The sequence below is a fragment of the Mytilus californianus genome, unplaced genomic scaffold (assembly GCF_021869535.1).
Source record: "Mytilus californianus isolate M0D057914Y unplaced genomic scaffold, xbMytCali1.0.p SCAF_2, whole genome shotgun sequence".
NCBI lineage: Eukaryota > Metazoa > Mollusca > Bivalvia > Mytilida > Mytilidae > Mytilus > Mytilus californianus.
In genome coordinates this window covers 78,457,159-78,472,381 of record NW_026262668.1, presented here as the reverse complement: position 1 = coordinate 78,472,381, position 15,223 = coordinate 78,457,159, and the positions used below count along the sequence as shown (strand labels likewise).

The following is a 15,223-nucleotide window of genomic DNA, read 5'->3' as shown; positions in this document are numbered from 1 at the left end:
TAATTTAAAAATGATCCACATTCTTATTTGCACAAAACATCTGTGCCAAACAACCAATAAAGCCACCTGACTATCTAAAAATAGTTTTAGTTTTAAAGTATTACTTCACCTTTAATTTTTTATACGCCCGTCAAATTTTTGACGGGACGTATTATGGTATACAAATGTCCAGCGTCTGTCTGTCCGTCTGTCTGTCCGGCGTAAACATGTCGCACCGTAACTTGAGAATGACTTATCCAAATTTCATGAAACTTAACATAGTTGTTTCTTATGATGGTCAAACGATCTGTATACTTTTTGGTGAAAATAAGATTAAAACATTTTGAGTTACAGGACTTAGTAACTAAAACAGGTGTGTGTTTTTTTTCACATGTCGCGCCGTATCTCAAAAACAATTTATGATTATTGCTTAAAACTTTACACACTTCTTAGTAATATTAATCTTAAGATCTGTATACTTTTTGGTGATGATTCAAAATTTTATTTTAGAGATATTGAGTATTTTGTTAAAAAAGGGGGAGGGGTTTTTCACATGTCGCGCCGTATCTCAAAAACAGTTTATGATTATTGCTTAAAACTTTTCACACTTCTTAGTTATATTAACCTTAAGATCTGTATACTTTTTGGTGATGATTCAAAATTTTATTTTTGAGTTATTGAGTATTTTGTAAAAAAAGGGGGAGGGGTTTTTCACATGTCGCGCCGTATCTCAAAAACGATTTATGATTATTGCTTAAAATTTTACACACTTCTTAGTTATATTAATCTAAAGATCTGTATACTTTTTAGTTTTGATTCAAAATTTATTTTTGAGATATTGATTTTTTTTTTTTTAAAGGGGGGTTTTCACATGTCGCGCCGTATCTCAAAAACGATTTATGATTATTGCTTAAAATTTTACACACTTCTAGTTATATTAATCTAAAGATCTGTATACTTTTTAGTTATGATTCAAAATTTTATTTTAGAGATATTGAGTTTTTTGTAAAAAAAAAAGGGGGTTTTCGCATGTCACGCCGTATGTCAGAAACTATTTATGCTTATTGCATAAAAATTCACACACAAGACGACGGGCGTATCATGCGCTCATGGCGCAGCTGTTTATTGATATAAATGGATAAGTTCAAGTCAAAGTTTTTACTCAAATTTAGTTAATGTGTTACATATTTGCATACCAGACATACAACCTCAGTAGATGCTTCAAAAAGATTATTTATCTATAGATTCTACCACCGCATCAAGTTTGATATCCACTGGAAACAGTTAAATTTTCAAATTTAAGACGTAAGGCTTGCTTATCTTTTTGAATATTGAAAATTTACCTATCAAGATTGGAGAAATACTGTATTGCACAAGATTCTGTGGTGGAATCTGTTTATCTCATGATTTTTAAGTGATATATAAGCAAGCTTTTTTCACTGATCTGCAAAAAGATCTGTGACATCATCAGGCATGGTAGCCTTTTTTCATAGTGTCACAATAGAATTTTCAGAGGAGAGCAAGAACATTTGACGTCATAATGGAATTTTGAGTCATGACCAATGACGAGCTGAGATCAAAAGACCACACGTTAATTATAAAAAAATAATCAACGTGTCTGGAAAAGTTAAAATCGGGTAAGGATTGAAGAAGCTATTGTTATGAGTAAAGTAATGTTGACCTGTATTTGATATTTTTTTTTGTCTTCAGGTGGATTTAGCAGTTGAAGAAATATTTAAGATTTTACCAGATGTAACAAATTCTTTGCTAACATGTGAAATACAGGAGTTCGTGAGTTCACAGCTTGTTAGTAAAGCAGTTGATTCAGCAAGACATGTGGTGATGTTAGAGAAACAGGTAAATCAGGCTCAAAATTTAGGTACTGATATACAAAAAAACACTGATTGCAAATGTATTTGTTAGGACTCAGATCTTATCTTGTCAAGTGAAATGTAACATACTGTGGAACATTATTATTCCTTGGAGACTGATTTTGTGTATTTCCTGAGTAAAGGTGAACTACAAATTTAAATGTTCAACGAAGAACACATTTTCTATAGAATGTATGTAGACTGGCAAAACCACGAAATCAAATTTCCACGAAAATACATTTTTTTCTCAATCGATGAAAATTGATATCCACAAAAATAAATGACTTCACAGTAGGTATTCCTTTCCTTGTAGAAGTAACAATTGTAATTTCATTCTCTATCTTTGCTTTGATCATTTAAAATTTGTATGGTGCTATAGCTAAAACCTTAGAAAATACTGTATCCCATAGAGGTAGCTAAAACCTTAAAAAATATTGTATGGCATTAAATGTATACATGTATATATAATCAGGAACATATATATATATATAGATATACTGTTCCCAGATATAATATGATGAAATAAAAATTATTAATATAATTGTATTAAATTGGATTATTTATTACATAGAAATATCTTCAATTTTTTTAGTGGAATTTATTACATTAGCTTATATTGATTATGTTTTCTATCTTTTATGGTCATTAACTCTAACAACAATCTAACTATAAACATGACGGCCAATTTTGAATAAATTTTTTAAAAAATAAAATGTCATTAATGACAGTTAAGGAAAATCTTTTAAATGACTAATTGCATTTATCATTATATTTTTTGTAAATGATCATTTTACATTTGTTCTGCCCTTTAAGAAATATAGTGATTTCCCCAAAACCTTCCTCAAACAGTGTTATTGAAAATAGAAAAACTTCCAAAAATTTTTCAAAAAAAGCATGTAATATGTAATTGCTACCCAATTTGTTGGAAATGAAACGTGTGATTTCTCCTTCAAGAATTATTGACATTGAGCACAACTGTCATCAAATATGATGCCACCGTGTCTATCTGTAAAATCAAACTACTGGAAAAGATTTCTGTCAGTCTGTGCTGCCATTTACACTTTAAATTTTGAGAAATACTTCGTTTATAAATTTAGTATTATTACTGATGAACCCCAACTGTTTTTTAACCTGAAACTTTGATATAATTTGACAGAAATTCAACCAAATTGTGTTCTGATACACATTAGTAAAAAAATAACCAAAGTGAGTGGCAAAGTATTCTTGGATTCTCTAGTTTTATTAGTAACACAGAGAACAAGCGTAAGCCTTTTAAGATACATGTACTTATTAACAAGGTGTAGAAATATAATTTTTCATTCCAGATTGAGAAGCAGAAACATGAACAACTAAAGATCAATATTGAAGAATTTGCATCAGTTGCAAAAAGTAAGAAGTTGTTATGAATAAGACATACTATTTGGAATGTTTTGTCTATCTGATTTTACTTTATGAATTATGAACCTGTTCATTAATCCAAGACATGCATATTGCCAGTTCATACAACAGAGATTAATCTAAGGATAATTATCTTTTAGCAACAGGGGCAGAGCATCTTTAAAAAGGATTCAATTACTTTCTTGTTTTTAACATTAACAATTCAGTCAAAAACCAAAAACAGAGCAACTTGATTAATAATGATTATCTTTAGATGACCAGGCAATTTAAAGTACATGTTTTCACATGAAAAGGTTTAGTAAAGTATAAGTAATGTGTAATACACATTTCACTACATCTTTCACAAGGGTGAGGTGCACCTATGTATGATCCTCGACTCTCTTCATGGGTTTACTATGAGGGTTGAATAGCTGACACATGGTAGAGTAGATGGCTGGGTTGATGGTCAAGATTGGGCCTGACTGTGGTTGTCATGAAGTATATATTACAACAGACACATTGTCCATTGTAAATGTTAATTATTTCCACATTCAAATATATATATATATATTAAACTTCTCGTTTAAGACCAAAACTTGGATGATAACAATTACAGAAAGATATCTTAATCCTTCATCTCAGATATTAAAGAAGGACTAACTCTGATTGGGCAGTCATTTATTTCATGACTGTCGGGTAAAACAATTATAAAAGTAGAAGAGAATTGAAGCAAAGGTATTATTGAATTGATGAACTTCAACATAATGGACACATTGTCAAGAACTGTGAAAAGGATTGTACACAGTCATGAAATAAATGACTGCCAAATCAGAGTTAGTCCTTCTTTAAAAAAGGTTGAACTATCTCTTTAAATCCCACTATTAAAAACATAAAATCTCTTGCGTAACCAAACTTAAATTTCAAACACAACATTACATAATAAATACATTTTTACTTAATTAACAAAGGAAATGACAGCTTTAACCAAAAGGTGCTTAATTCAGTTTAATTATCAATTAATTTCAAACTTATCATTTAAGACCAGAACTTGGATGATTACAATTACAGAAAGATATCTTAAAGGGAAAGTCCGCGATTTTTTACTTATCATCTAAATATGTTCATCTTAACATAAAAAACACATTCACAAAGTTTTAAATTTATATTCTTTCTAATAACGGAGAAAATCAAGTATTTGTAACTTTTTTGGTTGACCTACGTCACTGAGTTGTGACGTTTTAACCCGATTTGTTGAATCATGGGAAAAAATAAAATCTGTTAAAGTCTTAATTGCTTATCAGAATTTTACGTAATTAAAAGCGCACAGATGACCGTTGGTCGTAGTTAATAACCACAATATAAGAATGAAAGAAAATGAATATGTGTGTACCGTTTTGTATTGATTGAATAAAACTTCCTATTTGAAGTTATCTAAATATAAATATTTTCGAATTAATTTCATAAATTATTGAGATTTTTTCATAAAATATCTATAGAACATTTTTACTGATATTGAACTGAAAATATTTTAAGTTTTATTTACCGTTATAACTTTGATAACCATTTCAATGCAAAATGTTTGTGAACAGAGTGTGTATATTATTTTGTAAAGTCATTGTTTATTTCTCGATTTGAGGAGAATCGTTTGAACTTTACCTTTCAGCAATTTAGCCTCAGGCGTACACAGGTGTGAATTCAAGCGTACACAGGTGTGAATATTGTCATTTTGAATGGATTAACAGAAAGAGTATAGCGTGTTTAATATACCCAGATGAAATACCCGATGACAATAGAGAAACAATAATTAAATTGTATAAATTAATTGAAAATTAATAACATTCAACTTTTTAATTCCGGAAGTGTTACAATATTAAAATAGAACAATTTTCGGTTACGTTCTATGCAATTAGCATAAAGTTAAGATATGAAGTTAAAAGAATAGTACTTTTAATCTTAAAAATTAAATGTTACATTTCCCAATTAATAATCATTGCACATCTGTTTAATTTACTTTACCGGAATTCTTTAACTTGTATTTAAATCTGGCGATGTTTAAATGCTAACAATCGTAAAACTATCGCAATCTTAAAGTTTTTAATTGAAAAAGTACAACAGTACAACATGTATGATTTTTTTAAATTTTCTTATTAACATTTCATTCTTACATAATTTAATTCATTTGAAAATCACTTAGACAAATTATTTGTGAAAAGAATACCAATTATCGTTTATTTCATTAATGAATATACATACATTATAAATCTAAGCTAATACATTAATTTATTTGAGGATTTTTTTTAGGATAGCCGTCATTAATTCAAATTAGTAATACAGTTGTTGTAATTAAAGGCATATCTTAGTAATGTATTACTGATATTGATGATTTTAGAACAGTTCACCAAACCTCGTTGTTCTTGAAACAATCTTTACTAGTATACTTGTAAGTTTCCTGACGCATAAGTGCCATTGAGGATGAGCTCCAGAGATAGCAGACTAGTAGCGTATTTGTTTGTAAATTGGGGCAGGAGAGGCCATGCAACCACTTGTACAGATAAACATGCTTATGTCGTCAACACTATCAGAAAGAGTTCCCATCATCAGATGGGATATATGAAGGTTCCAAGAATGAACTATTGACATGTCTGACTCTGAACAGTTAGTAAACGGACTTAACAATGATCTATAGGCATCGACCGCTTGTTCTTGATATTTGAAACTGCATGCATATATACGTTTATGAGAGTGATTATTTATCTTGTGTCTGACGAAAACTAAATGCCTGCATGGTTATATCTTGCCATACGTTTGTATTGGTTTAGTGGGTGTTCACTCAGAATCGTAATTCAAAAATTGTGTTTGTGAGATGTAGATTCACTGCAATACAGAATTTCGTCTATATATTTCACAAGTGTATACCACGGAGAAGATCTGAAGGTATATTACTCCCAATTTGTTTGGGTGTGAACCATCGATGTTTACAGCAATATTTAATGAATAAGATGATGATGGTAGAAAGAACTATGAGCGTCATGTGGAAAATATTACATGCATGTCGGACCATGAGTTGTCAATCTGTATGAAAAGATTTCCAATACAACCATACTGAGTAGGAATTTTTACATGCTATACTCTCGTACTAGTATTACAGGGTACTTGTGTCGTTTAACTCAGACACACATCTTTTACTTTAAGATGTATGAAAGGTTCTAAATGTATATATGTATCTTAAATGTAACAATAATCAAACGCATATAGGCAATCACTAAAATGGTATGAAGTTTTTATACAGATTTATTCTTATTTACACAATCATTAACAAACTAAATAAATTTAACAAAGTAACACCGTGACACTACGATATAACAAATGGGATACTAATTATTTTTAACCATGCTATGCAGAAACTTAACACATCAAGCAGGAACATATATATTTATATACTGTTCCCAGCATCAAGTTAGTGCACGTGAATACCAATAAGGAACATGATGTGTGAATTTGTATAACTAAAAATATCAAAGTGAGCAATAACTTTGTCAAGCAAACATTTCTTTTCACTATACCTCTCTTTATCTCCGCTCCTTTACAATAACTATTTCGCTTTTCGTCGATCATTCTCTATATTGTTCTCTATTCGGTTATTTTTTTTTCACTATGCCACTCTATCTCCGCTCCTTTTTCCCCTGTCGTCCTAATCCTTATAAAGATAGGGACATTAGACATATATAGAAGGGGCTCTCTTATCTTCAATGAATTAATATGGATAGTGACTATAAGTGCTGCATTACTTTATATATCTGCATGTTTGCCAATCGACAAAAGCTTGTATTTGCGTGAAGAATTTTTTTTTCTCAAAAATATGGTCCAGAATCATGACAAAACAATATTCATTTTACCAAAATGTTCAAAGGTCATGTTTATAATTTTTTTAAACTTATTATCAGCAAAAATAGTGGATAATATTATTATAATAACATCATTCATTAAAAGGTGGAATTATAATTTCAAACACACACACGATAAACAACGTTAGACACAAATATATGGTTCAATAAATGTTACCTGTGCACACCGGGTACCTCAATAAAGAGGCCATGCATGAACCTGTATTACATAATTGTGTAATACGAATTTTTAGTTGACAGGATGTCACTGGAATACCCAGGAACGTGTATCTAATATACGTCCTTGGAATACCTAACTGAATGTGTCGCTCTGACACGACATCTATCAATAATTCTGACATACCTATTATCAATTCGGGAGGAAGCCAAAATATATATATAATAAGATAACGTAAATAAAATTTAAATTTCCGACCGTGCAAGGGCTGTATAGCCAGTCAAGGTCGTTAAAAACTTCCATTTGTAAAATTTAAAAAGAAAAAAAACCTATAAATTTTTCACCGAACATACCAGAAAGAGTCACACATTTAACTGTAAAGCTTAGTGTCTTTATAAGTGACTGTTCCGAATTGATCCCGTATCAATTTGATATAATTTAAAGATTAGTTAAAAAAAAAAAACACTTTTAATAAAAAAAATCGAGATGTCCGATATTTACATATCTATAACCTGGGAATATTATACTATATCAACATATTATGTCCCAGCTAAAACCTCTTCCTAACATTGCTCCTTGTCAATAGCCGTTAAATATCATAATTAAAAAAATGTTATTTTATATCGTATAACTTTATTAATTGAAAAATTATCTTGTCTAAATACGGAACTATTCTTTATACAAATCAATGCACTTTATATAAAAGAGGCATACTAATGAATCTTCTGTAAATCAGTGATTGTTACAAGAACACTGCATTTGTCTTTCTTATAATTGAAACTGTTCTTCCTCATCAAATCTATATTTTTTTTATTCAACAAGATCTTATCATATAAGGATTTGATAACTATAGCTATCAGAACTGCTAGGTTATTTTGTTATTAAAAAAGGATAATTACCATCGAATCTCCCTCGAAACAATATTGTTCAAAATGGTCTTCACACACCAACTTGTGCTTGCTATAGATGCAACTATTTGCTGTTAGTTTAAGGTTGTACAACCATGTCTGATACAATTCTTTCTTTTTTTGTGGGATTGGGAAAACTATGTAGACTTTTGTCATAACCTTGCCTGGCAGAACAACCGTACGCTTGACAAGACATTTTGACACTGAATAACCGTCTACGGTAATTCCCAATTGATGATGGGAGTTTTTAACGCACGGTCGGTAAATCCCCGATTCTTTTTGTTCTTTGTGGTTTATAGATATCACGTGACTTTTTAGATCGAACATGCCGACAAGATGGCGATATGTCGAGAACTGATAGTGAATTTCAAAAATGGATTTTGATCTCTTTACATAGAGAATAAAAGTTTTTTATTTATGAACAAGTGGTTTTTTATGCTTAAAGAACAAAATATCAATTTTTCATTTTTTGGCGGAGTTTCCCTTTAATCCTTCATCTCAGATATTAAACAAAATCTAATCTGGACATATTTGCAAAAAGAGTAAAAACTGTCACAAAGAATTCTAACTACTTATTCTTAAAAAAATACACAGAACTCTAAATAATAAAAATAAATTTGATATCTTGAACTTTTAACATAAAAGTAGATCTATATGATTTTTATCTAAGGGAGATAATTATCATAGAAATATTGCCAGTGAAAAGTGTTTCACTCTTCAGTCGTGATGCATACATGAAAAGCACACTATGTTGCATAGTAAATGTGCTTATATATTGAAGACTTTTATTTGTATTAAAGTCTTATTAGAATATCTGTTGTGATATTTGTATACAGTATTGTATTTTATCATACATTCAGCGTTGAAATGCCTATTTGCCTAAATGACTGGAATTAGACATACCAAATTGTTCTAGTTCACTGTTATAGCTAAGTCAAGTTCACTGGATTCAAAATCTGGAATTATAATAACATCATGACCTTATTGACGTCACTATATGTGCATGATCAGGACATACCCATATCAATGCCAGTTTATGAAATAACAATGTATAAACCATACAGTACCACTGTGTAGCAACACCACCCCACATAGGTACCCATGAGGCAAAGAAACAAAGATAGCAAAAAGTATCTATTCTATTCCCTGTACAGTAAAAACCATTCCCAAACAATTTATCCGCCTTATTTACATGAATTTCTTTGTGAAAACAAAAGTTTATTTCGAAATAGTGTTTTTTAACCTTAGATATGATGTAACTTTGATCTAAAAAACGTCAAATGAATAGTTGAAGGATAAATGTGTTTTTAACAAATTTGAACTTGTCACATGCTTCTTTGAACAGGTACCTACTGGTCTGATTCTGACAATTTGAAGAATGACAAAGCCAATTAAAGATCATGGTTAGCTCTAAATAGTAGTTACATTACCTGTATTAGGAATCAGGAAAATCAGGAATAAGAAAACTTAGCAAAACGTAGAATATAATCAAAATAAGATGAATTTGACCTTACCTGACTTCACATTTGTTTTTTCCACCGCTTCGGGGGTACCTATATCCGGTGGTGATGCTAAACTGCGGTTACTTTCTTCGTTTTTAGCTCACCTGGTCCAAAGGGCCAAGTGAGTTTTTCTCATCACTTGGCGTCCGTCGTCCCTAAACTTTTACAAAAATCTTCTCTGAAACTACTGGGCCAAATTTAACCAAACTTGGCCACAGTCATCATTAGGGTATCTAGTTTAAAAAATGAGTCCGGTGACCCAGCAAACCTATCAAGATGGCCGCCATGGCTAAAAATAGAACATAGGGGTAAAATGTAGATTTTGGCTTATATCTCTGAAACCAAAGCATTGAGAGCAAATCTGACATGGGGTAAAAATGTTTATCAGGTTATCTATCTAAAAATTTTCAGATGAATCGGACAACCCGTTGTTAGGTTGCTGCCCCTGAATTAGTAATTTTATGGAAATTTTGCCGTATTTGGTTATTATCTTGAATATTATTATAGATAGAGATAAACTGTAAACAGCAATAATGTTCAGCAAAGTAAGTTCTACAAATAAGTCAAATGACCAAAATTGTCAGTTGACCCCTTAAGGAGTTATTGCCCTTTTATAGTAAATTTTTAACAATTTTTCGTAAATTTTTGTTATCTTTTACAAAAATCATCTCCTCTGAAACTACTAAGATGAATTTAACCAAAGTTGTAAACAATCATCATTAGCGTATATAGTTTAAAAAATGAGTCTGATGACCCCGCCCACAAACCAAGATGGCCGACATGGCAAATAATAGTACATAGGGTAAAATGCAGTTTTTGGCTCATATATCTAAACCCAAAGCATTTTGAGCAAATCTTTCAAAAACAAAATTGTTCATTAGGTCAAGATCTATCTGCCCTTAAATTTTCAGACCATTCAGGCAACCCGTTGTTGGGTTGCTGCCCCTGAATTGGTAATTTTTAGAAATTTTTTCAGCTTTTGGTTATTATCTTGAATATTATTATAGATAGAGATAAACTATAAACAGTAATAATGTACAGCAAAGTAAGACCTACAAATAAGTCAACATGACCAAAATGGTCAATTGACCCCTTAAGGAGTTATTGCCCTTTATAATCAATTTTTAACAATTTTCATAAATTTTGTAAATTTTTACAAAATAATTTCCACTGAAACTACTGGGCCAAGTTCATTATAGATAGAGATAATTGTAAGCATCAAGAATATTCAGTAAAGTAAGATCTACAAACACATCACCATCACCAAAACACAATTTTTTCATGAATCCATCTGTGTCCTTTGTTTAATATGCACATAGACCTTGGTGAGCGACACAGGCTCTTTAGAGCCTCTAGTTTATTCCCATTATCAGTGGAAATGCACCAGGGTTATGCAGACATTAAAATGTATGAAATAAAGGCTTCAAGTAATAAAAAAATTATATAAAACTTTAATCTGTGAATACATTGATATAAAAAACTTTAATCTGTGAATACATTGATATAAAACTTTAATCTGTGAATACAATGTATTACAATATTTCTTTCAGTTTGATTTTTAAAGTATAATGATGTGATGTGGTATTTGTATAGCTACTCTATTAATCAACCAATCAATTTTGTGTATTATGTGTTCTCAGTTCTGTCGAATTTGGGCAGGTTGCTATTATTTTTTATGTGGTTTTGTCTCTCCTACATGTTCTGAAGCTTCTGTTGGGCATATCTTAGTCTTAGATACATGATTTTTATGCCCCTGCCATAGCGGAGGGGGCATTTAGTTTTACCCTTGTCCGTCTGTACGTCCTTGCGTACGTGGGTCAGTACGTCCCAAAGTTGGTTTCCGTTTTCAAACTTTAGATTGCCTCAACCAAATGTTATGAAACTTATACACAATGCTTATTACCACAAAATACAGATCAAGTTTGAATTTTGGTTGCGTCATTTCAACCGTTCTAGAGTTATCCCTCTTTAAAAATGGAAAAATTGCTGAATTTTTTGTTTCCATTCTCTCACTTAAGTTAGCCTCAACCAAATGTTATGAAACTTATACACAATGCTTATTACCACAAAATACAGATCAAGTTTGAATTTTGGGGGTGTCACTTTTATTGTTCTAGAGTTATGCCCTTTACAAATGGAAAAATTGCTGAATTTTTCGTTTCCGTTCTCTAACTTAAGTTTGTCTCAACCAAATGTTATGAAACTTATACACAATTGTTATTACCATAAAAACTCAGATCAAGTACAAATTTGGGTAGCGTCACTATTACCGTTTTTCAGTAATGTCCCTTTATAACTTTATATGATAGACAAGCGGGGGCATCATCTGTGTCCCATGGACACATTCCCCATTTATTTTATTAGTTGTTATTGGTTTTGAACTAGCTGTCAGTAACTGTGAGTACTTTTAGATCTCTACTTAGGTGTCTATTTTGTTGTGGGGATGTATAAATACTCTGCCATGTCATATGTTGTGCTCTTATGCCACTGTCCTGGGTAGGGTTTGGCACCCACAAACATGTTTAACCCCACCACATTCTTTATGTGCCTGTCCCAAGACAGGAGCCTGTAATTCAGTGGTTGTCATTTGTTGCTGTATAGATAACTGTTTTTTAGTTCATTGTTTTGTACATAAATCAGGCCGTTAGTTTTATCTTTTAAATTGTTTTACATTTGTCATTTTGGGGCCTTTTATAGCTGACTATGGGGTATGGGGTTTTGCTGATTGTTGAAGTCCATATGGTGACACATAGTTGTTAACTTCTATGCCGTTTGGTCTCTGGTGGGGGGTTGTCTCATTGGCAATCATACCACATCTTCTTATTTTTTTTTTAGATATGCCTATTTTCCTTGACTTCATTTTTATGGTTCAGAGACTGCTTAATAATCATAATTTTTTTATCACACAATTGTTTTCAGCTATTGTGGATTCAATATTATTTGTTGAATACCAATTTTTGTGAATTTCGTGGGTACAGATGGACCATGAATGTAAATGTTCATTGAATGACACATTTTCTATAAGGTTGTATGCAGACATTTTAAAGATGAGACATTTTCACATATATGTGGTTTTAGAGTATTAATTTTCCACAATTTAGCAAACCCTGAAGAAACCTTTGTGATATGGCATCTCAGAGTGAAAATCATAATTGGGTCTCCTTACTTTTAGGCCCATTAAGAATATTGACCCATTTGAAAGGAAGGGTACTGTGGATTCATTATTTTTCGTTGGATACCAATTTTCGTGGAATTCGTGGGTACATGGAAACCACGAATTTAAATGTTCAACGAATTGCAAATTTGCTGTATGATTAAATGGAGAATTTTGGAAAACCACGAAATCAAATATCCACGAAAATGCAAGTTTTCCTCAATCCACGAAAATTGGTACCCACGAAAATAAATGAATCCACAGTATATAAAGAGATCATGACACATTATTTTGCATTTCAGTCCTTGCATCAACACTCAATCGGACATCAGATCCTAGGCTAAAACTTTGAGCTGATATTGTAGACTTTAGAAATTAAAGTTGATTTCCCGACATTTCGTAAATTTAACAAGTATTTTATTTTTCAATTTCAGCATTAGGACCAATGGTTCTTTTTCTAAAACATGTTAAAGCAAGGAATACAATCAGACCAAAGGACTTTGTAGCCAAGATGGAAACTAAACACACAGATTTTGTTGCTGTTAATTTACAAAATGTTTATGAGGCTGGTTTAATTCGAGATGATGCAGCTTTGGACAGGAGCATTACACCGAAAATTTTGTATGAACTTGAATGGGATGTAATGAATGAAAACAAGAAATGTTTGCCACACTTTATTAGATCATGGTTAGTTGTTATTTTGTTTACTGGAATTTTCATAAATTTGATGTATGTAACATTTGTTGGAGGGCAGCTGTCACTGAGTCAGGTAAAAGCCTGGTTATTGTATTGGCTATGTTCTGTAACTGTATATGGATTTGTTCTTCTTCCTATTTTAGCAATTGTAGTTGGACTTGTATTTTTTCTCCTGCAATAAATATGGAAACAAATACAGTATTGTTTTTCTTTTTTAACTGGAGCAATGTTTCTAAAGGTCAATTCAAAATGTATTGGACATTTGGTCTGTAACACAGCATCAAACGAAAAAAAGAATAAAAGGGAGTAGCTCAAAAATGTTAATCGCATCCTGAAATTCACTGCATTATCTGATACTGGCAGCAAGATCAAAGTAGTAACTTTTTGTCGAGCCTGCGACTTTTGTCGCAAAAGCGAGACATAGCGATCCTACATTCCGTCAGCAGCGTCGTCGTCTGCGTCCACAAATATTCACCCTGTGGTTAAAGTTTTTCAAATTTTAATATCTTTCTTAAACTATCCTGGATTTGTACCACACTTGGACAGAAGCTTGTTTATGATCATAAGATAGTATGCAGAAGTAAATTTTGTTAAAAAAAAAATCGTGTTTTCTGTATTTTACTCATAAATGGACTTAGTCTTTCTGCCAGTTAACATTACATTCACTCTGTGGTTAAAGTTTTTGAAATTTTAATAACTTTCTTAAACTATCCTAGATTTGTACCAAACTTGGACAGAAGATTGTTTATAATCATAAGATAGTATCAAGAAGAAAATTTTGTAAAAAAAAATCCTGTTTATCCGTATTTTACTCATATATGGACTTAGTTTTTCTGCCAGTTAACATAACATTTACTCTGTGGTTAAAGTTTTTCAAATTTTAATACTTTTCTTAAACTATCCTGGATTTGTACCACACTTGGACAGAAGCTTGTTTGTGATCATAAGATAGTATTCAAAAGTAAATTTTGTTAAAAAAAAATCCTGTTTATCCGTATTTCACTTATAAATTGACTTAGTTTTTCTGCCAGTTAACATTACATTCACTCTGTGGTTAAAGCTTTCAAAATTTTAATAACTTTCTTAAACTATCCTGGATTTGTACCACACTTGGACAGAAGCTTCTTTATGACCAAAAGCAAGTATCTAGAAGGAAATTTTGTAAAAATTTATTTCCTGTTTTTCCGTATATTACTTATACATGGACTTAGTTTTATTCCAGTGAACATTATGTACAGTTAAAGTTTTTAAAACATTTATTAGATTCATAAACCTTCTTGGATTTTTACCAAACTTGAACAGAACTTCTTACAATCAAAAGATAGTATCTAGAGGAAAAATGTTTAATAATTGTTTCCCCATTGTTGTTGAGCCTGCCACTAACAGCAAAATAGGCGAGATACTGGGTTCCGTGGAACCCTTACAAATTTTTTTAGTAAATAAAGCTTCTTGCTTCAACAAATTGTACAACAGAAAAAAGACAAGAATAGTTTTGTGATTATGTCATTCCTGTCAACTGTCAATCATTATGTGCAAATAAAATCAAATGTCTGTTCAAGCATAATTTTATATCTTATGGTGATAAGGAAGTATCTTGGATTGAAAAGATTGATCAAGATTTATCAAGATTTTTACTGAAATGCAGAAATATTTTTGATTGATTAAAAAAAATAA

The 15,223-nt window shown here is 31.2% G+C and overlaps 1 protein-coding gene across 1 annotated transcript in view; it reads left to right on the top strand.

Moving 5' to 3' along the window:
• The window catches only part of LOC127728232 (uncharacterized), a 37,715-nt gene extending 23,972 nt beyond the window's left edge, over window positions 1-13,743 (top strand). Inside the window, exons 7-9 of the mRNA XM_052235478.1 lie at window positions 1,690-1,836; window positions 3,176-3,239; window positions 13,288-13,743. Of these exons, the coding sequence (XP_052091438.1) occupies window positions 1,690-1,836; window positions 3,176-3,239; window positions 13,288-13,730 (654 nt within the window). The 3' untranslated portion in view covers window positions 13,731-13,743. The remainder of the gene's footprint in view (window positions 1-1,689; window positions 1,837-3,175; window positions 3,240-13,287) is intronic.
• The last annotated feature ends 1,480 nt before the right edge of the window (window positions 13,744-15,223 follow it).